At 40.0% G+C, this 26,657-nt stretch overlaps 1 protein-coding gene across 2 annotated transcripts; it reads left to right on the forward strand.

Annotated features, from left to right (window-relative positions):
- The first annotated feature begins 1,512 nt into the window (after nucleotides 1-1,512).
- Nucleotides 1,513-26,050, forward strand: MYCT1 (MYC target 1). 2 transcript variants are annotated; one of them, XM_063329330.1, is made up of 2 exons: nucleotides 1,513-1,762; nucleotides 23,008-26,050. In XM_063329330.1, exons 1-2 carry the CDS (start codon nucleotides 1,513-1,515, stop codon nucleotides 23,538-23,540), a joined length of 783 nt encoding a protein of 260 aa, XP_063185400.1. In that variant the 3' UTR covers nucleotides 23,541-26,050. The 2 variants fall into 2 exon arrangements, with proteins under 2 accessions (XP_063185400.1, XP_063185401.1); XM_063329331.1 differs by having other exon boundaries at nucleotides 1,706-1,762; nucleotides 23,013-26,050.
- The last annotated feature ends 607 nt before the right edge of the window (nucleotides 26,051-26,657 follow it).

Here is a 26,657-nt window from a genome sequence, read left to right on the forward strand (position 1 = left end):
GCAATTCTTTCTTTTTCTTGCAAGAGTAAATAGCAGAAAGAGAGTTTGAAACTGATTTGAAAGAGCGTGCTACTTCGCAGGTCATTGTAAGCTCACATCACCTTGATTCATTTAAAACTTTATTTGCTGCAAGTTGCTGATAAGCATTATAGGTGTATGGCTCAGGTAACACTTTTGGTGATCCAGCTTCTCTGACCTTCTGCTGCTGACAGTTGCCCATATCAGCTGTTTGTTTCTGAGGAAAATGAGACAACTCTCATCTTGGAATACCCTGTCCAGAGAGAAACTGGCATGCTTCTCATTGCTGTTGACTTTGTCAAAAAGTATTAAGGTTCATATTTTATACTCTTGATAATATGGAAGATTTAATTATCTGTACAAGAGTTCATGTCTGAAATTAGCCACTTTTCAACTAGATTAAGGTCAGTGTTTAATTCTTTTTTACAATGATCATCATGATAGATGCATTCAGTAAACTAAAATCACTAGGTTTCCCCATTTTATAGTTTACAATAATTCCGTTTTGTTGTATTTCCATCTACTTTTAAAGCACAAAACTAACCCTAAAAATAGAATTCTTTAATTTGTGTATTTTTATCATCTGCTTTGGTATCTGTGTCCCGACCAAACTAAATAATCCCAGCATTTCTTATAAACTTGTATCCTAATATTCATTGTGAAAAATAGACGTAATTGATTCTGGGTTTTTTTTAAACAATGGGCAAAACAAAACTGTATACAATTCTTCAGAGAACAGAGGTTTGACATTCATAGCAGAATATTTATGGGCACCCACTCTCTGCAAAATATTTAAGAGGAAAATAGTTAAAATGGGGTCGTACAGAATTTATCACATAAATACAAAATCATATATTTCATTGATCAGCATACATTCTCCATTAATTCTGTGTCAGTGTCAGTAGATATGTTGGCTATTTTCTTTTGTAGGGGTGTTATTATTGCTATTTGTTATATTTAGCAGCAGTACCTACAAATTCCAACAGACAATTATACTGCATTGTATTAAAACTGTCCAAACAATTAGCTCAAAGCCTGTTTGTGTTCCAGGGAACTCATATTTTAGAATGGGGTGTGGAAAGGGAAAGAACTGGCAAAGGAAATTTGAAGTACACTCATTAAAATATTAATGCCTACAGTTACACTGTCAGGCCTGGCTAGTTCCTCAAACTAGCTGAGGAACAATGGTGAATGCTTAACAATCCCCATACCATAACTTAATATACTAATTAAATAGTGTTTATTAAAAGCCTCTTGACACATTTCTTCCTTATTGAAAATTCCCACTGAATACGAATGTTTTTGAATGTTTAAGGAGGGTCTTCAACATAGAAAATCATTAAAGGAAACAGAAAGGAATTTTCATCTTCCTATCTCTGGACATTTTGGGGTTCAAAAAGTTTCAGAGAAGGAGGAGATTTGGTATTGTTCTGAGTCAATTTGCTCTGGCTGAGGAAATGACGAGAAGGAAACTATTCCCCCGTCTCGGGAACCATGTGGTGTTCCAAGATAAGGCGAGCACTTGCTAATTCGAGTCCAGAAGCAGGAAACGTGATACAACCATTTCCTTTCAGGCAAACAACACAGTTCCCTGGCAGCACAAAAGCATTGCTTCTACTGCTAAATCTCAAACGTTCAGAAAACCATTGCTCCTCTGTGGACGTACCATTCTGTATTAGTTATTTGGATGTTATGGATAGAAACAGTACTTACTCTCCAATCACATGGCCACCAAAGTTTTGGGGTAAGGATTTTGTTTCTTTTTCTAGAATACCGTTAAAATAGATGCTGAGATTTGCTGGTGATTGCCTTAAAAAGTACATCTAGATACTTTCAAGCCTCACGTTAGAAGCAAAAAGCAGTGAATAGATTTTGTATTTCTTGCAGTGCAAAAGATTGTTTTCCAAATATTTCTTTGACAAAGTTTTATCATGTTTTTAACTAATCAAGACAGCAGGAAGTGCCAGGGCAGAATTGATTGTTTGACAAAGTTCATTACTGAAGTCAGTTGAAAAGGTTTCTATTGACTTCAGTTTATTTCAGATCCAGTAGACATTCTCAGCTGTTTAATGGATGTACCTACATGGCAGACATGATCTGTTTCATCCTCTGAGGAAGAAGAGATAGCAAAACCTAAATGTGTTCCAACCTTCGGAATAAACTCTTACTCCTCCAGAATGTAAAATGATTTGCAATTTGCTGCAGTGTCTTATGATCAGATTTTCCTCATTTTTCCCTCGATATATATTTTGATTATTATCCATTAAGGCTATTTTCCTTCACTGTAATCTGGGAATGACTCATTAACTGAAATGTATAGAGTATGAGGTTGGAAGTATATTTTATACTGAAATTCATTTGAGGTAATTAGATTCAGTGACTTGATCCTAAAGGATTCTGTGCAACAGCTATGGAGAATCTTTCCCTCCAAAAAACTCTATCACTTGCTATGTCTAGCATTACCATGTATTAGTATTTATCATTTGCTTTTAGCATTAGCATGAACCATATGATCTGGTTTTGTCTATTTTATTATTGCTATTGAGCAACTGCCCCTCCAAGATTTTGTGCACTATCTAAAACTAAAAAATACTATGGATTAGCAAAATGGGACTTTGGTTGCATGGAAGTGCCCTGGGAAAAGAGTGGAAAATAACTACACAAGAATATTTAAAGAACTTCCTTCATTTCCTTAGCACAAGAAACAAGAGTCTGTGAAATGCCATCCACGTGTTTCCTACAGTGACACATAGATTTTCCTACTGGGAGACCATGAGCAACTTACTTCATTTTTGTGTCTTGGGCTAAAAATTAGGATAATGATACTGGACGCCCTTGAGAAATACTTACTGAGTATTAACTGAGGAAAAATACTGTTATTACTGTTTCAGAGTCTCTTGTTGTCTGGAGGCTGTCTTCTGGACTCTGAAAAATAACTATCATTTTTGTAGAGTTGAACTACATGTAACTCTAAAATGGTTCTTTCAGAACAAAAATGAAAGTGCTTTCATCAACACGTTTTTTAAGAATCTTTGTGTAAAAGGTGCTGCCCCTTGTTACTGCAGATTTGCTTTTATTCTGAGGTAAATTATTGCTTCACTGTCATGGAAACATACACAAGACATGGCAACTTTATATGAAACTGTAAGGATTCGTTAACCATAATGCTCGGACTGTGGGCAAGGTGCTCTCCATCTTCATGAAGAGTCAAAAAAAGTACCTAAGAAGTGAATGTTTAATTTCCACAGCATATTGAATGCAGCTGGCCCCACTGGTACTACTGTTACTCTGTCAGTCCATTTAAGGTACTTCTCCAGGTTCTTCAATATCAAGAGGTGCATTTGACAACCCAGAACAGGACATGCATGAGCTGTGTGAAAGGGTCAGCATCTCCTTTCACCAGCACTGCCCAGCTGGCTTGCCAGGGACTGAAACTGTGCCCAGCCCTGAGCACCTCCCATTTGCTTATGGTCTGACAGCAGATGAACCCCACAGCTTGGGATTTCGTGAGGAGCTTGCATGGTCCTGGGAAGGGAAGATACTTCTTACATTTTTCTTCTTTTACTGATAGATTTTAGAAGAGTTAATAGCATTTCCTCCTCTTTTCCTTTAGGTATATCATATGTGATCTATTAGGGAGGGACACTATATAGTCTGTGTCAGAAGACAATGACTGACAAAAGCTCACTGTGAGGAAACTTCACTTAAAAAGACAGAAGCGTATTTTCTGACATCCTTGGGGATGCATGACCTGAGGTAAAAATAAAGCTACACAAAACAGAGATAAATAAAATTTAGTTCTTTATTAAATGAAAACGCAGTATTTGAAACTGTGATTTTTCAGGGTATGGTTTACAGTCTGTTTCACTGTTTTTCTAAGCCACCCAACACGTAGTGCCGTGCGTGTGAATACTTTACCAAGATGAAGATCCTTTTCCATGCATATGTGACTTCTCAGCGGCTCTGATGGACTCAAAGAAAGTGTAAATTTCAGCATATGTGTAAAGGTTTGCTGAAAGGGACTAACTTCACGAGAAAAAAATAATTACTGTAAAAATTGTTAGAGTAACTATTCATAACGATAATTAACCTCTCACAGTTTTAAAAACATCTATTGACTAACAGCTCGTTCCTTACTCTGGAAAATATACAGGCATCCTCTTTTCTAAAGCTGTCCAGTTTACAATGGTAACTTCACATAATAGCATCTTAAAAATGACACTAAGAATTTTAAAACAATCAATAAACTAAACTGTCCTCAGCTTATTTATGTGTGAGCACATACAAATCTTTTTACAGCTGCTGCAGGTCAGTGGAAGTGTGCATGAATAAAGCTGTGCAGACAAAAACAAGATACACATGCCTTGATATAAGTCATGCTGTGTGAATTGTCTAAGTAGTCTAAATCCTCTTTCTATATTCATGCAAAGCCTGTAACAAATAACAATGATAATAAAAAATTAACACACATTTTTGCAGGGTCAGCATAGAGTCAATGACAGCCCGGAGAGTCGCTAGCATGCTTAGCTGCAGGTCTTGCAGGACAATGAGCTGATGCTGTACCTCATCCTAATTCTTTTGAATTCAGGCTTCACTGTCATCATTCTGCAGTATTTCTGAAATGCTAAATTATGCAGCAGAGTAAAACAGAAGAAATAAAACAGTTTTACTGACCTAAAATCAATTCTGCCAGACAAAAAAAACCCAAACCAAACCAAAACAACTATTAACCTATTCTTCTAGTTTAAATTAATGAGTTTCACGATAGAGCTCCTTGTCCTGTCAGCAAATATCCTCTGTGTAATGTGTCACAAGCCCAAAATTGGGATTCCAGTTCTCACTTTCCTAGAGCTGTTCCCTACTACAGATGTTGCACAGAGTCTTTGTAGATGTACATGCCTGTTTCAGACAAGTTGTCTGAGCTCACTGCTCACCTGCTCACTGTCACCCTATTTTGCAGTAGGAATCCATAGTATGGTACTTTGGCAGAGGCAGGAGGAGAAGCACTTAAAGTCAGGCTCTGCTGAACCTCAGCACCATTGGTACGACATGGGACTGTAGACAGACAATCTGGATCATTTTATTTTATTGGTAGTTTCAAAGGGAGGTTTGGCAGTAGCTGCGTGAGAAATTTAGGGTTTGGTACACATCCATCAACTACTAATCTCATTTTTTATTGTTTTAATATAGTCTTTATTGAATTCATTTTGATTTGTAAGTTAACAGTGGAAGCAAAGATGTTTCCATTTTAACCAGGAGTGCATTTCTTGTAATTCCTAAAAGCATTCTAAGTCGCACACAATTAAATACAATAAATGGCTTTGAGACAATCCTATTTGTCCTGTGCAGATAGTAATATACTTTCAGATCAGGAAATTTAATTTAAATAGTACTTTTGATCAATATGACAGCAGCAGAGACAAAAAGTGTAAGCAGATATTAATCAAGATAAACTTAGATCCCTAGACTGTCCTTCAGACTAGTTTTACTCATGTATCTATTTAAAAATTCAACATTACAATTTAATACCTTAAGAACATTAAGGACTTTTTTTTTTTCAGAATCCAGGGTGTTATTTGTCCGGTGTGTGGAAACAATGCCATATATCAGCTGACTTCCAGCATTTTAAGATTGTGAATTGCCTGGCACTAGCACTTCGAGCACTATCACTTGACTTTATAAGCTACAAATGCACTCATAGTTTTAAATACAATGTCAAATTCTGCCTTGTCTCTGCCTCAATCCACTGGTCTTCCCCTCATTATAATGTGTTTGTTTGCTTGAAAGAAGACAGACTATGAATTTTTCTGGAAAGATGATCAGTAGGGATGAGCATATTCTAACATCTGACACGGTCTAGCAATAACAGTGGTTAAGGACTTTGCATCATCTTCTTTATGAAATGAAATACTACTTGTGAAGGGCAGCACAGACGCAAACAGTGACACAGCTGCCAATGACAGGAAAGTCCAACGTAGACAGCCATGGGACCTGATTTCTCTTCTGGGATCCTTCATAGGCAACAGCAGCAAATCCAGTCCAGTTCTTTGCAAGTGAGAAAAGAATTATTTGGCTAGCTGTGTGGTGACCAGGTTAAACCTGTTGGCTTCCAGGTTCACTGACTGCGTCAGTGTATTTCCAGCATACTCACTAGGTGATGTCTCTCATTCCCTTTGCTCCCCTCCACACACTTTTTACCCCTCCAATCTAGCCTTAGCAGCAGCAAATAAAGGTTCTGGGAGCTGCCTCAAATTCCCTGATGAAGATGTGGACATGCAAAGGCTCCGTTTTGGAGCCAGCTGTGGAACACATGACAGCAGATGTGGCAATTGTAGCTTCTACCAGGCCATTCTCTTCCTAGTGTGACAGCTGGAAAAGACCAGCATAAACCAGAGACCTATAGAGGGCCTTTATCCTGGTAGATTGGGCATTGTTAATAGGGCGAAGGACTTAATTAAGCTGAACATGCAATTCCTTTTCTGGCAGATAGGAGGAAGTGAAGGTGTTACATAGAAGCACTTATAAATGCTTTGCACCACTGAAGACTTTGTCTTAGTAGAGAAAACCTTCAGGGTTGAAGTGCAGTAAAGTAGGAGAAAAACACAACAAAATTACAGCCTTGTATTCAGGTGCAGTATCAAGCTCAAGGACGTATTTCCTGAATTGCTGTTTTTCTTCTTCTCTTCCGTTTGCTGTTTTTCTTCTTCTCTTCCGTTCCCATTTCTCCCTTTTCACAATTTCACCCTAGCGTGCATATACTTCCCGGTATTTTAATTCATGGCAATCAGCCAAAATAGAGCAAGGGGATTGAAGACCCTGCATCAGCTGGAATTTTTCGTTGCACTTGGTCTCTTTTTTGTCACTTCTCTGTGTTTTGGAAAACTCCAGTGTTTTTTTGTAAAAATGCAATACTTGGCAGCATAAAGAGCTCATAGGACAAGGAATAAAAGTCTTCACAGGAGGTATAATCTCTTTCTGAAGAGTCTTTGGGTTAGATCACTGATGCCTGCAAAAGTTTGGAAATAGGATGTAAACAAGTGAGCTTCTTTCTTTTGAAATCACTCTGCTGGAGTCAGACAACTTCAGACTTTACAGGCTCCTGTTGTTGGAAGCATCCCCAATGGGAGAACAGAAAGAGGGAAAGGCAAAATGGTTTTTTCCAACCTCAAGATGCAGTCCTGCTCTAGTGTTTCAGGGAATAATTCCTTCCAGTGTTTATCCAAAGTAGTAGGACATTGTCCTCTTCAGAAAACAGAGACTGCAAATGAGGATAGAGCCTTTTAGTGCACAACTACGAGTATTGCTGTGACCCACACTGTTTTTGATAACTAAGTAAGCAATTGGCCATTCAGAGTACTACTGAGGACAATAAATGAAAATTGTATTCCAGTAATAACTGACTTTCTCAATTTTGTGTTTCTTTAATCTCATTGCCTTTTTGCATTTAGTTAAAACAATATATAAACAAGATAGAATTACCAGTAAGAATCAAAAATAAAGCAAGTGAAGGGAAAGGAGCAGAATGGTCCCAGAAAATGTTATCGGAGGAAGGGTAGTTCCATATCAATTTGCTGAAGTCAAGTGTATCTGGAAGAATATGTCCGAGTTCTTTAGCCAGAAGCCTGTAGTAATGCCTCTCCCATGTCACAGAGGGCCATATATTTTTATATATATATATATATACACACATGTATGATACGTATATACACACATATAGAAAATGAAGTCTTCACACGGACTCTGCGTCTCCCCATTTGGCATGCACTGACTTTGTCTACAGCAACAACTTTCCTGCTCAGACTTCCCAGAGTGCTTTATCATGCACTACCTTAACAAGTCTGTTTGCTTAACACTTGAATTTCAGAGCCTGGCTTCTGAGTCATCAGGGATACTGATCCATCACTCAGGACTTGCAACTCAGGGCTTTACCTCATGGTGTGTGATATTAAAGGACTCAAATCATCAAGCAGGCTTCTATCCCCATCATGATAGAGTTAATATGAGAGCCAATTGTATGTGAACAAACCCTCCTTGCAGCTCCCCACCTATCTTTTCCAATCAAATAAATGGCTCATACTTCCAAGTTTGTTATTATAGATTTTCTAGAGCCCTGCTGGTTCTTTATTGCCTGCCTAACCTTCCGTCTTCTGACTATTATTTTCTCCTTTATTTCTTCAAGCTGGACCCTTTAAAAAAAGCAAAAGTTTTAGATCTCTGAAGTTACCTTTCCTTATCCTTGAGACCTCTAATAACAGAACAGTTTGTCTTTCATTCCAATTTCACAGCCAAGTATGTATATTGACGGTAGAAAAAGAGCTTGTTTTGAAGTGCATATAATCCAAATGCCCCCATTGATTGGTTCTAGTGTATGTCTGTGGCATGTGAATTTGGACAATCCAAGTAGTCTAACACATAAAATAATAAATAGGAAGGAGGGATGCATTTCCTAGTTCAGTCAGAAAACTCTCAGAATTCACTGCATGAAATGGCTAGGAAAACTGCTGGAAAAATATAGCCTTGGAGACTTTTTCCAGGTTTCTTAGTCCAGAAGATATTGATCAGATGGACTAATGAGAGCATTATTCGTCTAAAATATGTGCAAAGTGTTGTCTGCACCAAAAACTTCTAGTTGTGTGAATGGTGTGACTGCATAATATAAGGTGTAGTGTGCTTATACCCCTTTGTGTCAGTCTGGTATGGACAGACCATGTCCTTGGGGCTGCAAATTTCCCCAATTCTATCAAATAACACCCTTGGAGGCATACCTGGCTTGGTGGCTGTGTATCTGTGTTGAGCAAAGGCAATGGTGACGTAAAGCCTCCTCCCACTCCTCCTACAAGAAACCTGCCAACAGCAAATGAAATACTTATCAACCTCAAAACGTTTTCAGACTCCTGATGTAGGGAGCCTACCATGGAGTAAAATACATTGATTCTTCCCAAACTAGAATTGCTTTATTTTCCTATGGTCAACTTGAACTTAGAGCAGGCTGAATTCCCCAAAAGACATTTGTGGAAATAAGCGTCTTGGGAGGCAAATTTTCAGTTGGGTTTCTGAAAGATAAGACAGATAATTCCTCACCATTTCAGGTCCCTATTTGAAAAATACAGAAAATTTCCCTGCGTGTACTTTGTAGGCAAGTTATCAAGAGAAAGACGATGAGGTAAAATGTAACACAGAATCAGACAGAAAGACGGTTCTGGTTTTGCAAACGCTTCCTGTAAGCACACTGAGTTTTTTCAACTACATTTATCTGAGGAGCAGATGTACAACACAGATATAAAATATGATACATTTAAACAACACTACAAAGGAGTAGTCAACTTTACGGTAGATCTTTATGGTAATGTTACATCCTTGAAATGTTTCCCTTTTTATTACCGGTTTTAAATCTAGTGTACCTACAGGTTGTGCCTCCTGCTCCTCAGTGAAATGTTACACAATGCCACAAATTTAATAGTGAACCCACATTTCCAGATTACTTAACCAAAGATTTCACTGAATGACTAACATTTTTTCACATTAATGAAAAATAATTGCAATATATCTGCATGGTGAATTTGCAGAAATCAGGACTGTGAAAATCCTATACAAATCGGCGGAGTTTTTAGAACAGGGACCAGTTTTGATTTTATCTGTTACAAATGCAACACGCTGGGACCTCATACAGACCCTAAGAACATAGTACACAGACAAAAATAAACAATAGTGACTCCAGTAAAACTCAGCTTCACCTATATAGGAACTGAGACAGACTTTTTTTTCACCTTTTGGAGGGGGCTGTAGGGTAGTGCATCCTCCCATGCCCAGCAGCATCAGAATAACTTTTGCTGCATGGCCTCAGAAGCAACAGAGATTCCCCTGACTAATGTCAATCTCTTTTTTACCCTTCAGATGAGATACTGATCCACATGAAAATCCTGTGAAATGAGATGTAGAAAATGTCACATAACTAAATCACTTCTCAAGTGTCAAGTGGTCAGAAGCTGATTTAAGTATTCCACATAATTTTGATAATGATTATGGTAGCTAGAGGACTAGTGGGGCAAGGGAGACCCACAAATACCACCTTTCCTCTGCCTGAACCTGTTAAGATCTCTACAAGAAGGCTATTGTCCTATCTATCAGGTCAAGGTCACCAGAACACCTTCCCATTTCCAACTCCCGTGACCACAGCATGAGCTGACTTGGGATGTGTCACAAGGCACCAGCAGCGCAGCCTGGGCCAGTGACTCAAACACAACACAGCTTTCATTTAAATACTGCTAATACTGAGAGAAATGGCAACAAGGGTGTGGGTTTAAATGAAGATAAAAGACAGCATGTGATGGTGAGACATTAGCAATGGCAGCAACTGTGTTAGAACATCAGCTCTTCGGTGGCAACATGACAGTAGCGAATCTCATTCCTCTGTAACACTCAATGTCCCTGGCTCCTCCTCTGAAGACCTCCAGAAATATTTTTATATGAAACAGGAAATAAATCTATAACTTGTGATGTAATTAAAAAGGAAGGCATTGCTCATTTCCCTCTACTCAGCTTCAGGATATACCATATGTCTCTTCCCCCTCAGCTGCGTTTGAGAAGGAATGATTTTTATGCAGCTTCTCAGTTGGATTTCTTATGCACGTGGCAGTACTGTTTGCTGGAGCAGCTGTGTCTGCGTGCTTCATTGTCTTCCAGTATTGCTACGGAGAGCCCAAAGCAACCAGGCAAGAGACTCTGCACCGCTCCTTCTGTTTGTGCTGGTGCCACGCTATTGTAGGAAGCCAGCACTTCCTCTCTGCTTCGTCAGGGACAAGAGTCAAGGTCATATGTCACATCTAAACATACTCTGCCCGTGCTGATTTTTCCAGGTCACAGAACGGTGTCTTAGCCTTACACTATTTTATTTTCCAGCTAACTTTTGGAGGTACCGTTTTGTATAAACTGCTAGACTACTAGTGTTTTGTATAAACACTACAAAAAAAAAAAATCAGATAAATCATATACTCTTTTCTGAAGGGTCAGAATGATCAAGCTATTCCAAATTGAATATGATTATGCTTATTTTGCTATCAGTTAAGTAAAAGATTTTACAAACACGTGAAAGTTATCACTTCCGTTACTGAAGCAAAGGGGGTTATATCAATAATCAGACCTTGCATTTAGGAAGTTAATATGTAAATCCATTCCAAGATCTTATGTGCAGGCCTGTCAGAGAGATAAAAGCAGATATTAATGAGGGACCTATTTTTTAACTTGCCCTTATTCTGGCAAGCCCAAAGAAAAGAGTATTACTGTAGTTGGATGAAAGCAACAAACTGTGACATGAAGAGAAGAGACCAGTCTTATTCTTGCATGCCATCTATTTAGCACAATTTCTTCCTTGTGTATAAATTATTCTTTTAAAGTGAGTCTGTCATCCTCAGGCTGTGTTTTGTTGCCTCCTAATTACTGCTTCTTTCCTGCTTCCCCCCTGCCCCCCCCTTCCCCACCACCATACAGCCATTGATTTATCAAATGCTTAAACATCTTTAGCAGGAAGGAGACAGATCTGAGGTAGTAGAAAGAAGAGGCAAAGTTTCTTCAGAGTATTATTTAAATATTAATCAGACACAGAGTTCATACACATTGTGGCAATTACACCTACTGTATTGACTATGTCGTGCTGCTTGTAGTCACATGAGCTGCCCAAAGCATCATGCTTCCTTTATCCACCAAATCCAGAAATCTCATCTTTAGGAAATTAAGTGTATTTCTTCTTCCAAGCACCACACCAGTGAATGTGTTGGCATGTGTACCTGTTGGCATCAGCAGTCACATAATAAAAGGAGTTTAGCGTTGTGCTTTCTCCCCAAGAAAAAGCCCATGTAGCTGCATGCTCAACTGCTTCAGTCTAGCAGGATTCAGATTCAGATGAGTTGGTCTCAGACATTTGAATTCACAATCCAGCATCTTAACACACACTTATGGCATATTTGACCATTTAACTGGCATCTGTTAATTTTAAACACTTTGCTTTAAAAATTTATGCTATATTGAAGCTATCGCACAGTTTTCCAGGTTAATGGAAGGATGAGCCAAACAAGCAGATACATGGCTTCTATGGAAGGTGCATAAATTATGCAGGTAGAGTATAAATGAAGAAGGAGACCATTGATGGCTCTGTTGACTGAGAAGTGCAGGAGTCTCTAGGCAAGTAGAACCTGGACCAGCCTGGTGCAAACACAGCCTCCCAGATACCACAGGCCCATGTGGGACAAGCACCGATGTCCTACTTCATACTGAGTTTCCAGCCTGGATCATCTGCCCTGGGTCATCAAGAGTTGACTAACATTCCAGATCAGTAATCATCCCACTTAGAAACTACACCGGTGTTTATCAGCTTGTGGTTACACAGATTCTTGTGGGTACTACTTAATTAGATTGCCTAGCCCACACTGAAATAGATACTCATAGTCATATTTGATGCAAGAGAAATCTCTGAAACTAATTGATGGTAACACAGGAAGTACTGGGAGAAACAAAGCTCAAATTTCTGAACTCCAGATAACTAACTGAAGAGTACAGTACTACCACATATGAACACGCTTCCGTATTCTCAAAATGTTCACTATTATACCTGGTGCTCAAGGAAGACAAATGTAGCAGCAGATTTTTTACATTACTGGATGTACCTCAGATATTACTGTGGTGAAAAAGTACGAAAAGCTGATGTAAATACAGATCTCTCTTCCTGCTACTGGAATACTTGTTTATTGGATACTTTATATTGGTATTCAGCAAAGCTCACTAACAGCTCCTCTTCCTCCCATTCTTTGACTCTGTACAACTTAATTTTCACCTGAAGAAAGCCGTGGTCCTAGCAATCTCAAAAAATAATGACACTATAAATAGAACACATAATACTATTTTCATTGATGGGTATATTTGAACAAGTTAGACCTGTCAGCAGAATACTCTGTGGTGGTATTTCAAAGGCAGTATATTTCTGAGTGAGAAAAGACTGTTTCTGAGAAACTTTGCAGTTTTGGGCCCCAGTAGATTTCCTTCTGCTCCTGCCAGGACACGATCTTTTATGTATCTGTTTCATTCATTTTCTCTATGTTAGTACATGAGCAGTACATGGAGAGTAAGAAGGACGGAACTGAGGAGATTGCTCCTCTCCTGGGAAGCAGGTGAGCAGGTTCCGTGGGAAGAGGGAGAGTGATTGCACAACTAAGAGCAAGAAGAAGAAACAAAGTCCTGCCTCTCAGCTGACGGAAAGAGACTCAGGCAAATGTGCGGAGGTTGCAGCACTTCCAAAAAGCACTGCATTGAGAACCACTGTTTGTAAGATGTACTGGGCAAGCTGAAATGAGTTTTTTATTTCTAGCATACCTAGTATCTCAAGGTACTTAGACTGTACCGTTTCACTCTGAGTTTTCTCTCTTTTAAAATATTCTACTTCATCCTCTCATAGAAGACGGGCTTTTGTTGTAAACTTTTCTTGGCCTTTCACGGGTTCTCACAGTAAGGACAAACTCTACCTGAAGTTGTGTTTGGGTGAAGCGGGCTCTTCTCACACCACAGACAACAGAATTTCTGTGGTGAGACTGAGGATGACTTCAACATTTTGCGTACCTTACAGTCTTCCCAGTGCCCTGAAAACCTTGTGCTTTGTTCTAACCCTGGATGTCTTCTGTTCTAAATGTCGCATACTTACTTTGATATTTCCTACTTTGATATTTCCTCCTTAATTTTAAGAATTTTAGGAAATCCTCCTTAATTTTAAGATTTCACTCCAGTCACTCATGCTCTGTTCATATAGGAAATAATTTTATTTGCAGGCTCTGCAAAATAACCATGTCAATTAAGGAATAACTACAATGCTACAATGCCGTGTTGCACCATGGCAAATTGTGTTTTATTGTTTCATTTCGGTTCATGCAGGGGCCGTATAGCTTAGGCCTAAGGTCTGGTTTTGTGAGGTTGGTAAGAATGCCTTGCCAGAAGATTGTTTGCTGCACATGCGGAAAAATCAAAATTATATTACTGTCTTTGTAATGCATTAAGAATCGTAATGAAACCACATGGTAACAAAGTTTCTATCTCTGTCTGCATAAAGGAATCTTTGCTTTGTGTCATATAGCTATGCCAAAGGCATTAAATTAAACATGTTGACATCTCTATCTTAGATTATTACAATTACTCTTTATTTATCATTCCAGTAAAAATCAACTTCCAGTAATATCAAGGGAACATCATTAACTCTGAGTTGGTTTGTAGGATATTGAGATGGCATCTTCCACTCTTCTGGCACTTTATCACAGTGAATTATGGTACAAACAAAGCAAATGTAGTCTGGTGCATGGGTATCATGCATCATTCTGGACATCACTGTGGATGGCAAGAAATATGAATTTGAGACCAGACTTAGCCTCGTGTTTCTCCATCAGCACAGATATTTGCACAAAACCACAAATCTGTGCCAGCTTTATATCATTAAGCTTCTGAACACCTTTTCTGTGCCTCAGTCTACCTTACTTTCAAAGCTGATGCAAAATGCTAGTCCTAAGTCTTTATGGCAATGTAATTCAGAATTTCTCTGAGTTCTGAGATGCTCTTAACTTCCCTGTAGTCTTGCGTTGGAATGTTTCTTGTTTGCTTTTCTTGACACCCTGTTTTATTAGATTTGAGGTATTTTATGTATTTAGATTTTCAGCATAAATTTCCAGCAGAGGGCAATCTTGTTCCTAGCTAGGTGGCTTTTTGTGAAGTTAACCCTCTAATACAAACAGCTGTCCCCTCTGCATTTCAGAGTATTAAACGAAGGGCACAGACTGCATTTATTTTTTTTTTACCTTGTCGTTTACTTAATAATTTTTCAGACACTTTCAGAGCCTATTTGCTTACCTGATCAAAGAAAGTCTTAGGAACTGCACAAAATAACATCAGTATGGGCCTTGAGCTGTCATCTGTTCTACCTTTTTGTTTTTTCAAGACAGGATTAACTATATTACAACAACTCCTGACTGATATTGGTTTTTAAAATCTTTAATGGGGATAGATGTGCCTCCTACCTGGACAATCTATTCTAGTTCTTACCTGTCTTCACAGATAGAAACACATTTTTTAAACCCAGTACTTGTTGTTTTATCTGCAGTGGAAATAAAAGCAACTGCTTATTTGGTAGGTGGAGTGGGAGAATTACTGTCCGTTGCTGCAGAAAAGAATCTCGCACTACCACAGGCCAAATCAAACATCTCTCTAGCAAGCTGTGTTTTAGTGCAGAGCACTGATATTTCAGACAGCCTGACTATCTTACTTAATTTGTTTATTAGTTCTCATGTCCTGCACAACAGCCTGCTTTTCTTTCAGCTTCACCCTCCCCCCCAGCCCCGGCTGATTCTGTTTTCCAGATGCCACCATCCTCATCTGTTTGTTTTCTGGACATCACAACTACCTGAACCACCTTGTGCTGTAGCCTGTCACTCTCGCACTTTCCACAAGACTCTTGCGTGACCCTTCTTAAACTTTTGCCATGACTAAGATCACAGCTGGTTGATATTACACAGCAACTGATTCGCCCACCCAACTGAATCATGGACTGCCTACAAATGATAAATGAGAGGCTGTTTTGCTAACACAATTAGTGACAAAGATCGGGAAGATAGTAATGTTAACACTTGTCAGACACAGAGAAATTGCTTTTTTGAACTCAGCATGACAACAGCAGCACAGGAGTTGGCTACTGAAACCAGCCTCAGCTTTAAACTAAGTTTTCTTATAGTTGGTAGAACTGGCACAAAACTTCAAGTAGTTCAAATCACTTCAAACCTTCTGAGGTGGGGAAAAATTGTTGGTTCTCTGGGACCAGGGTATTTTTCCTTTTCAAACTCACTGCCCAGGATGCGTGAGGGGGAGTAGCTGCAGCCCGTCTGGCTTAGAGATGTACATTTGCTACAGCGGTGGGAAGGTGCTATAGATATATTGAAACTTTGGTGGACCCTGGCTGCTCCTGTCTGGTTTGCACAAATGAGGCTGTGTTGTGAACATCCACTGATGACTTACCTGAACCTCACTTGAAACCTGAGACATTTCAGATGATACTGTAAAAAAGTATCTGAACCATTCTTACTAGTCTAGGTTACCAGTCATCATTTGGAAGCGCAATTCATGCTTTAATACACTAGTTGGTGCTCTGCGTTAAGCTGTGCAATGTTCAGGTATGAATTCCCATACTGGTTTGTATGGTTTTTATACTGAGATTTCATTTGGGATAAAAAAAAAAATAGGGTGAGACAGAGGCTGAGCTGGATTTCTCCATATCCCTGCCGACTGTCAAGGCTTTTCAGCTTTGGGACAAGGCAATGTAATGTCCGTGTGAGGAAGTGTGTGTGCATGTAGGGGGAGGAAAGCTTATACAAGTTTTGAGTCATTGGCGTATGACATGACATAAAGGAAAGAAAGCTCACAAAAATGGGAGAAGGAAAGAATTTAGACAGAAATATATTTATAGTTCTATAATTTGGATTGAAATTATAAAAATAGCTCTTTTCCACTGTGGAACATGGTAGTACATTCCGAAACTTCTAATTGCTAATACAGCTGAAATCAATGAGCTTGTACGTTGTGCATACAAGCTTGCTGGAGCCCACATGGAAGAACGGTTGCCTGTAAGGTGTGCAGTTTTGGGCAGGTGGAAGAAAAGAGAAATGGGAAGACTACTCTCAGTTGCTGAAGTAAATGAACAGAATCTTGCTCTAACGTAATAAGAGTAAAACATCTCTATAGCAAGCTGAGTCTGAATCCTGAACAATACCATTCTTGACTGACAAGCTCTTACCACTTCTAATAACTTTAAGGTAAAACTACTTAATCATTTCTCCTTTAATGAAAGGATAACAAAAAATTAACAGCTCCAAAACATAAAGAATATTTGAAAGTCACCCACTAGAAATCAAATTAAATGTGTATGTATCTTCTCACCCTATTGATGTTTCCTGCCTCCTTGTGTTTAGCAATAGCATGAGCGGAACAGATGCTTGGAAAGGTAACCAACTCTTTATTAGCTTTATTAGCTATTATTGGCAAATGTGCAGCTCAAATTCAAGTCATGTGTGCACAGCCTGACTAAAAGATGCTTTTCCTTTCTCTTTACTTTGTATTCAGTATTTGGTCCCCTCTTCCCCTGCCCCACCCTGGTTCTCGTCTGAGATGCTCTCATTGAAGCTGCTGCTTACGATTCTGAGAGGTACTACTATCCCTTCATATACTTGGCCAGCTGAGAAGTTTACAAGTGTATATGTTTGTGAGCATGGAGCTAGGAAGGTCTTGTGCACACCCTGACTTGACACCTTGGGGAATTTATGATAAGACTAAAGGAAGGATGCAAATCCCAAGGATTTCCGTAGTTCAGGGAGCAAAATGCAGTTCCAGCCTGTTGCAGTCAGAACTGAGGGCAAGAGGGAGATTCCTTGGGAAAACAAATCATCAATGCAAATGTGTTTTGTATTCGCAGGGATGTCTTGCTATCTGATGTGGTCCACACACATTAAAGGAAAATGGAACCCTCACAGTAATAATAGATAGACCTGAGTATGGATCTGCAAGGATCCTGCTAAACTCCATGATAGAGACAGGATCTTCCACCACAAAAAGCAAATCTATTTTATGAAGACTTTGGTTGATTCAGGGACTGACAAGTCCAGGTAGGGATTGTGTTGCTAATTTTCTGTGAGGTATACCCCAAAGTGAGGAAGGAGAGAATGTAGTCCACTTCTCAGAAGACTTACTGATTGGTACGAGACCCCTTTGGTTGGCCTTGCCACTGATGTCCAGGCCGGATGGGAAGAACTTGTTTCAGAGCCATAACTAGGAAAAGTACCTTATCAGCCAGTCTATCATCTTTACTAATAACATGTCCAAATTTCTCCTTTGTGGATTCTCTAGAACGTTAAGGACTTGCTAGAGGCTATCAAATTAATAGGATATATCCTAAAACTACATATATACAGTTCATGGAAATTTATGAAAGCCTTAAAAAAAGATGCAACAACAAAGAAAAAGCTTTGGAGAGCAGAGGCAATAAACTCCTGTACAAACCTGTAGCACTGCATTTGCTTAACACTGCATGCAGAAATCAGAGAGGAGGCAATAAACAGACTTCAGAAGGAACTGCCTGATCTGGATAGATGTTGGGCTGACAGACACGTACTGCCATGGTATTCAGATCTGGGGGGTAACATCCAGAAATCACAGGGTGTTACTGTAGGTTTTGAATCTCCAGCCTTTTTTGCACAGACACGTTGGAAGTACCATAGATGAGAAAGGTAATGTAGATAAGATATTCAGTTGCTTTGTTTCCTTATCCTTTTGTTTCTGCCTCTGTACCTCGAAGTCTGTCCTGCATTGCTGAAAAAACCCAAACCTTTGTCCTTCACCTCAGCTGGTGTTAGAGGTGAGAATGGAGAAAATTGACTGAGATGGGGCACCAAATGTTTTTGGTTATGGCTGAATCAAATAAAGCAGGCAGCGTGAGCAGCCTGAGAAACACACAAATCAAAATGTATTTAGGGGACCAGCACCTGGGGAGTTATGGTTGCATTGGCAGCATTCCTACCTTATCCCCAAATTTTTACTTTTTATTTCCTTACAAGCAGAGGACAGAATAACATGCACAGCTCTCAGGAAACCATAAGATATTATAATGGCTCCTTGGGAGACTTTGTGTGATTTTTGCTCTGACTCTCCTGAAAGACTAGTTCTGCCCTGGCACTGCCCAGATTAAGAGAAAAACAACTCTGTGAAAGCCAGCTGTTCCCCTCAAAATCCCAGGTGCAGTAAGTCCCACTCTGCCTTTGATCTTTTTCTCTGCTTGGTAGTATTTTCTCCAATGTACCTTAGGGCTGCGATCGCCTGGACGTTTTAAAGAGGAAATCAATGGTCATAGATTTACAATTCTTCAACGTAAGTTTTTAGAACTGAATTACATTTCAGTGAAATTCATCCTCTGCAGGGAGTGAACAAAAAGCAAGTTTGGCCTATTAGTGTGACCCACAGCTCCCACTGAAGTCAGGGAGAGTCTGGGAATAGAAAGAATAAAGTGCCTGTAACCAATTCGTCTAGCGATATTTCTGTAATGAGAACCAAAGGATTAAATGTAGGTCCAAATGGAAATGAGAGCATTTGGGATACTATATGGCAACTGTAACAGTCAGTGTAACCCAGCTGAGTTTCCCAAGGAAATAATTTGACACTCTATTTTTACATTCATGAACAGAGGCAGAAAAAGAATCAAAGAAGTTAAAGATAATGAAGACATTATCCAAAGGGATAATTGTTTGTGCTGTACCTCCAGCACAGGGGAACAGCACGTGGGAAGGACTGAAGAGCTGCACTCAATACTTTTGTCAATTCCCTCATCTGCCTTTAACAGTGCGAAATGCTGATTTGATTGTGCAGGTGGTGAAAATTATGGCTAGAGGGATGCAGGAACAAACCCTCACCGCCGAGCATGGCAACCCCAGAGCCAGGTACACTTGTGTGGCTTGCTGTACTTCTGCTTGCGCTGGAGGCTGCTGAGCCCTGCGGAGATCCCCTTCACCTCCTCCTTGCCGGAGCTGAGCACCCATACAGGAGCAGGGCTGTCAGGTGGCAGCACAGAGCCCTGTGCCTGGGGCATCCCTCGGCAGTCTCAAATACAATGACCTAACTAGCATTCCAGCCGAGGTGCAAAAGAAATCAGCCTAAGAAAGGATTAGTTCTTGCTTCGCTTTCTCATAGCCACGCAGGGACAGCAGGAGGGGGACTCAGGCTGCAGCTCTGGGGTTTGGGAAGTGCTGTGTTTAGGAAACACCCGGGGATTTACTCAACTGGAGGTGGCCAGTTCCTGGCTCTCCCTTCCCACCTTCAGGAGTATGAGTAGGAACTTGGGGTAACAGAATGTATTAAATCCATTAAAATGGCATGATAGGCTATTCCTGACCAAAAGGGGCATGATAAGGCCTGCTGGGTCTCTGAAAATGTTTTATAAAGGGCAGAATCATGATGAGTTTGTCAGAAGGCTGCTTATGGTGACTGAGCTCTGATCTGCAGCCAGGAGTTGCAGTGCAGGATGCTGCATGTGGTTCTTGCAAAAAGCAGACCAGGCAATCACCCTTTGACTTTGGTGTGCCCTGTCAAGAGTTTCTTAGTTACAAAAATAAGGCCTTAAAGAAAAATGATATTTTAGGGTGAAGGCTGGTCCACCTCTGAACAAAAGGGCAACAAAGTGCTCCTGAGAGGGAGAAGTGCTCTGCAACAATATCCTGTGCTTTGTCCTCTCCAGTCTTTATTTTTCCATTTGAAAAGGAGCAGGGTTATAAGCCTATCTGAAAGCAGAGGCTACAAGCAAGCAACAGCAGGATTGTACAGCCTTCTAAAATATCAGTGGCTTAATAAGAGCTTAAATTTTCTGGGCCTCATGGAACATCCAGTCTATCCTGAAAAAATATAAGGTGGATAAACTCGGGTAGGAGAATCGTGGTGATGTCAGTAATTCATGATAATGTTGGTTCTGTCTAGAAGCACACCTGCAAAGGTACGTAGGATGATTATGCTGCCCTTCTGACAGGGTTCGATGGGCAGCAGCAAGGGCTGGGTTCAAATTTAATGCCACTTGGGGTCCCCACCCAGAAACCCACAAAAATTTTATGTTAAACCTTCTCACGCTCAAGGAACTAATTTTCCCCAGCTGCAAGTATGAATCACATAGCTAACAATTTTTCACTGAAGGGAGAAAAGTAAGAAGGTAGACAAGAAATGTAATAACAGCTAATTCTTAAAATGCAATTATACGAATAATCATTTACATCTCCCCTGATGGAACGAAAGCAAACGTTTGCTTTCCCCCTCCTGCAGTGACCTGCCCGAAGTTCAAGCCTTGCTAGGCACCAAGGCCTGACTTAAGCAAAGGTACTGGGGTACCTCTGCCTGCAAGCTGGTCCCGCTGGCCATGCCTGGCACGTCTCCTTACCCTCCGCTGTGTGCTGGCTGCTCTCCAAAGCCGTCCCTCGGGCCACTCTCTCTCTTTGCCTCTCCAGCACCTGCTTTGGCTAATTCCCACAGCTCGGACTCGGTGTCATTATTTCGGGTTTTGGAAATGACTGTGCAGCACCATAAATTCAGGGGAAAGTCTTTAATGGTATTTACCTTGCAAGGAAATTTTGAACCTAGTGTCATCTTGCCATTTTGGGGCTCTAACATCTGCATCCCAGTTCGGGAGTTACTGCCTTCTGTTACGGTGATCAGCCAGGCACAGTGTTAGCTGGCCTGTGCTTCTGTACGCTACAGAAGTTATTCACCTTTCTCTATCTAATGAATACAATTTCCTTTTCAACAGAAATACTTCATAAACATGACAACACAGCACAGACAGAATAAACACGTTTCAAACTGCCCAGTGGCTCTTTTTCACTTATTCCCTCTTTGCTCCACCAGTAGTCAAGATAGCGGTCCTTCTTGTTTGTGATCCAAACCCTTCTTGAATTTTGAGGGGATCTAGAAAGGTTTTGGTTTATTTCAGGCCTTATCCAGGATTACAAATGTATCTCTGAACTTTTTAGAATAGCAATAAAGCAGGTGTTCAGTTGCAAAAGGAAGTGAAATATTGAAGGAAAAAAATCTTATTCTTCCACACTGTGAAACCATGTCAGGGAGAAAACAATCCTAGACATGTTCGTTTTTGTTTTCAGGTTTCTCAATTCTTGAAAGCGTTTGTAAAAGAGCTAGAAATTTACTACTTTTTTTTTTTTTTTTTTTTAATGGCATATTAATGCATCTTTAAATTGGACATTGGGGATGGGAAATAATCAAGAGACTTAGTATTACTAATGGTTATCTCTGACCATAATAATTTAGGATATAGTAATTTACATTAATTACTATGAGGATTTAAAATATCTGTTACTCAGCAGTAAAAGGCTGGGATGTGTTCTTACGTTGTAATAAATACAAGGCTTAACCCATTAAGAACATGGCAGAAGCTACATCACTGTTGCAACATGTGAGTTTGCACCATGTATACATAGAACACAAATGTCTACAAACAAAACGACAAGTCTGCATAAATCCACATCTCATACTGCCCACAGAAGCAAACACTTGGCAGTTTTATAACACACCTTGGGGCTAGTGGGTGGAGGATTCTGGGAGAGAATGAAGACTTTTCCCTTGTCTTGTGTCATGGTTTAACCCCAGCTGACAGCTAGGACCACTCAGCTGCTCGTGCAGTTCTCCCTGCTCCCCAAGAAGGGCAGGGAGAAGAAGAAAAGGAGGGGAAAGGAAAAAAACTTGTGGGTTGAGATAAAGACAGTTTAATAGAACAATGACAGAAAAGGAAAATAACAATATTAATAATAAGAATAACAATAATAATAATGACAAAAGTCGCTCTCGCCACCCAGTGAATTGGCGCCATCCCAAGCAGCGTTCGTGGATTCCCTCCCCAACCTGGCCAACAATATTTATATACTGAGCATGACATCGATGCTATGGAGTATTCCATCGGCCTTTCTGTTGTTCTGTCTATGCTCCTTCTCAGCTTCTATGGGAATCTGAGAAGAGTCCTTGGAAAGCATAAACATCACTTAGCAACAACTAAACCAATATGCATTATTGACATTCCTTCCACAGCAACCACTAGAAAGAAAATTACCTCTTTCCCAGATGAAACCTGCCCATGGCAGGGGGGTTGAAGCTAGATGATCCTTAAGGTCCCTTCTAACCTGAACCATTCTATGATTCCATGATTAAGTGCAAGGTGCTTTCTGGATGCTGTTGAATTATGCAAATTAAAGAAAAAACACCATATAGTGAGAGCAATCTGATATGCTGTGTTTGTGTTGTAAGGGTCACCTATTACATATAAAAACCTTAGGGTTTGTTCATCTTTTAAGGAAGCTGCCATCTGCAATTCATATTTTGGCAGGAAAATCCTTCTGAGTTAATGGAATAACTTTGCTGTGTATTTTTGCTGTATTTCAGAGCAGATAACAATAGCCTTCACAGTGTCCATGGTGGTTGGATTGGTGATTGGAGGGATCATCTGGGCATTGTTTACTTGCTTGTCCCGTCGCAGAGCTAGTGCCCACATTTCCCAGGGGAGTTCCTCAGCCTTCAGCCGTCGGTCCAGGCCCCCCTCCCATGGCCACACTACCGGCAGGACTGGATTTTACCGCAACAGCAGCTGCGAACGTCGAAGCAACCTCAGCCTGGCCAGCCTCACCTTCCAGCGGCAAGCCTCCTTAGAACAAGCCAACTCTTTCCCCAGAAAGTCAAGCTTCCGTGCTTCCACCTTCCACCCTTTCCTGCAGTGTCCTCCCTTCCCGGTAGAGACGAACAGTCAGCTGATCACCCTCACTCCCACAAACACCACCACAACCCTGGTGGGAAGCACCACCAACAGCTTAAGTCGACCTGAATTCCACTGGTCTAACAACAGCCTCCGCATCTGCCACTCCACACAAACACCCCCTCCCGCCTATGAAACCATCATTAAAGCTTTCCCAGACCCCTGAGCTAAGTCCTTGCTGCAAACACACACATGCATTTTAAGAGGAACCTCAATCATCTGAACAATTTTCTGTGCATGATGAAGATCTCTGAGAAGTCTCTGGCTGATATTGTGGAGTGGACACACATTGCAAAGAGGCGGGTAGCGGCAGTTTCTTAGAGCGGAGTAGCCCACTGTCCAAGGGATCACTTGTCTTTGCACTGCTGGCTCCATTTTACTGCTCTGCCATATGCTTGCGTATTTATAGTGTTGTATCTTTAATTGTAACATTGCACCTTTACTTTAGAGGAAAGAAAATTCTGCCACATGAAAAACCCCAGATCATTTATTGAAGAAACAGATCATGTTAGGGATTACTGATATATACATTTCTGCAAATTTCACTATTCTGTTTCTTTCTTAAAAACCAAAACCAAAACCAATAAAGAAGCTCTGGGTTTATGTATTTTCACAAGGATGTTAAATTTTCAGAGAACACCTCACATTACCCACCTTCTTCCTATAACCACAGAACAGCTTCTGCCTACAGAACCTTAGACACAGACCTTGTAGAGAATTTAACGTCACAGTCTTGGCTGTGGTCATGGACATCCTGTTCTGCTGATTGTAGGGGATGTTAAAAGACTCCATGTTAGGGCTGCTTGTATAAAATTCCCTTCACAGTATGGGAAAAATGTTGAAGTGTACCAAGCTTCATGCAGCTTCGAACACGCTAAATGCATGGTAACAATTATGAAGGATTTTCTTCTTTTTAGCCAGCAGAACAGGTAGTCTCATTTTAATACCCAGTAAGGCTCTATGGGAGCAGAACTCCTCATGTTTCATTTTTCTAGTTCTGGTTATCAAGATAAGCAGCATGAATGACAACTATTTTTTTAATTAAATTTCCTGTTTTGCTATGAGATTACTCATTTCCTTATTTTAAATTGTATTTCTCAAATTGTAGCAATATTTAATCCTTCCTGGCAAGTTATTCACAGAAATCTTCTGTTTCACTAAAGCAAGATTTTTAAACATCTATGGCTGAATACTCTAATTGTACAATTAGTTGAAATATGAAGATAAAGATGGAATATTTAGTTGAGGTTTACATATATTCTTGACTGTTATACATGTATCATTTCAAGCTAACCCCTGGCTTAGTAGAGGCTAATTGCATTGATGTGAGAAGCCCAGGATTTGGAAACAGCACAGGCAAATGGGGCTTGAGTTAAGTCTTAGTGTATCAGTTTCCTGTTAAATATTTCATGTTTGAATAAAGGGTAAAGGATTTCCGCAAGTAGAGGAGCAGTCCTACTCCTCACTTACAAATAAGCCTTTTGATCCTAAAAGGGCTGGGCAACTACCAGCCACAGGTCTCCTGATTCTGAGGGGCTGGTCCTGTGCTTCTGTAGAGAGAAGAAGTCCTCATCTGTCTTCTGGGAGGGACAAAGATTCAGCAGCTTTTGAGAAGAGGCAAAATGCTTGACCTCTCACTTTCTGGGCTTTTGAAGACTGGCAGCGTGCATCCCTTTGTGGAGCTCAGCACCCCTCAGGAAGCACTGGTATTGATCTCTTGACTGCAATCTTCCAGCCCAATATTCCAGTCTGATTTGCAAATACGACTACAAACATTGAGCTTACAAGCATTGCTTACTGTAAACCACAAGTATTCCTTACTGTAAAGGCAAATTATTTCGCATGTATTTACTGAATGGCTTTCATTGTTTTATTTTTAGTGTGCAACATTTTCCCTTCTAGAAGGATATATGCCATTGCTAGAAGAACAACAATTTACAGAGTTTACAGAGCGTTTCACTGCAGACACTATGGATTCTAGTACATGGAGGACTTGCTGATAAGACTGCAAAACTGCATCTGGCTGGTTGCAGCCTACAGAATGAAAACTATAGTCCTCTTGAGAAACAAGGTTGTGTTATTTCATTCATTAATAATATTTTTTTTCATTTAGAGTCTTACTGAGTCTGGTGAACTTCATTGCACGCACAAGTGCATTCATAGCGTCCTAACTCTAGAATAGGTGATGCCACCTGTTCTAACGTGCCTATGAAAAGCAGAATTCAAGCCTGCTCCCTTTGCTTATTGAGTTTGGTGGACTGTTTGAAGAGACAAGTTGGTCTACAGTGTGTGCCCAGCTGGCCAAAACTGCTAGTTCCTTGGGAGTGAAAGCATTTTAGATGAGTAAATTTTTACTCCTGGGCTGTAAATGTGCATTACATTACAGTAGAACTTTCCACAGCATATTATTACATGTATTACATTATATTTAGTAAACAATGTAGAAAGGGAAGCTTAAAAGTACTGTATTTTTTTTCCTCCTGAAATCTGTACTGGATATCAAAACATTTTTTTACATCCCCTGGGTTTGGGAGATTAACAACACAGATTGTTTGGTGCATGACCAGTATGGCTGACAGATACCTAACTACTAGTTTAAATGATGTCTGAAATGAATGTTTTGCAACACTCTGGAAGCTTCAGAATGTGAAATAAAGTTAGATGTTACAATCTTGAGCTCATGTTTTTCCTTAAAGGTAAATGTGTTGACTTGCATAAAAGATCCTCTAAAGGGAAGTGTATCATCTTCAGTTATGCAAGCTGATAGGACTGGAAGTGTGAATGAAGACTTGGTCCTTCCTTTGCTGAAGATGTTATATGAAGTCAGCATCGGAATTTGCCATATGAGAACACCTTCCAAGGATTACAAGAGAGAACGTCTCTCACAAATAACAGTGCTTACAGATTTTAAATCCGCTGTTTTCCAAGTACTTGGACTTCAATCCACAAAGTATTTGAGCAAATGCTTGCTTTAAGCGGGTGGGCAATCACTATAAGGGTCACGCTCATATGGACTCATGCACATTTTATTGCATTAGGACCAAAACACATTGCACAGAATCAACCCCCAAACTGAACTACAGGATTCAGGAATCATCGGGTGTTTGATATGCAAAAAAGATTATACTTGCTCATTGTAATGGTCTTTTCTAGCCTTTTCTTTCAATTTAAAATACTGGGAAGAAGAGCTGAATTTAAAAAAAAATATATTACTGGAGATTTCAAGATTTAAAAGCATTCAAAAGCAATGAATTAAACTTCACAACAATTTTGCATGTAATAC

The sequence above is a fragment of the Chroicocephalus ridibundus genome, chromosome 3 (assembly GCF_963924245.1).
Source record: "Chroicocephalus ridibundus chromosome 3, bChrRid1.1, whole genome shotgun sequence".
Lineage (NCBI taxonomy): Eukaryota > Metazoa > Chordata > Aves > Charadriiformes > Laridae > Chroicocephalus > Chroicocephalus ridibundus.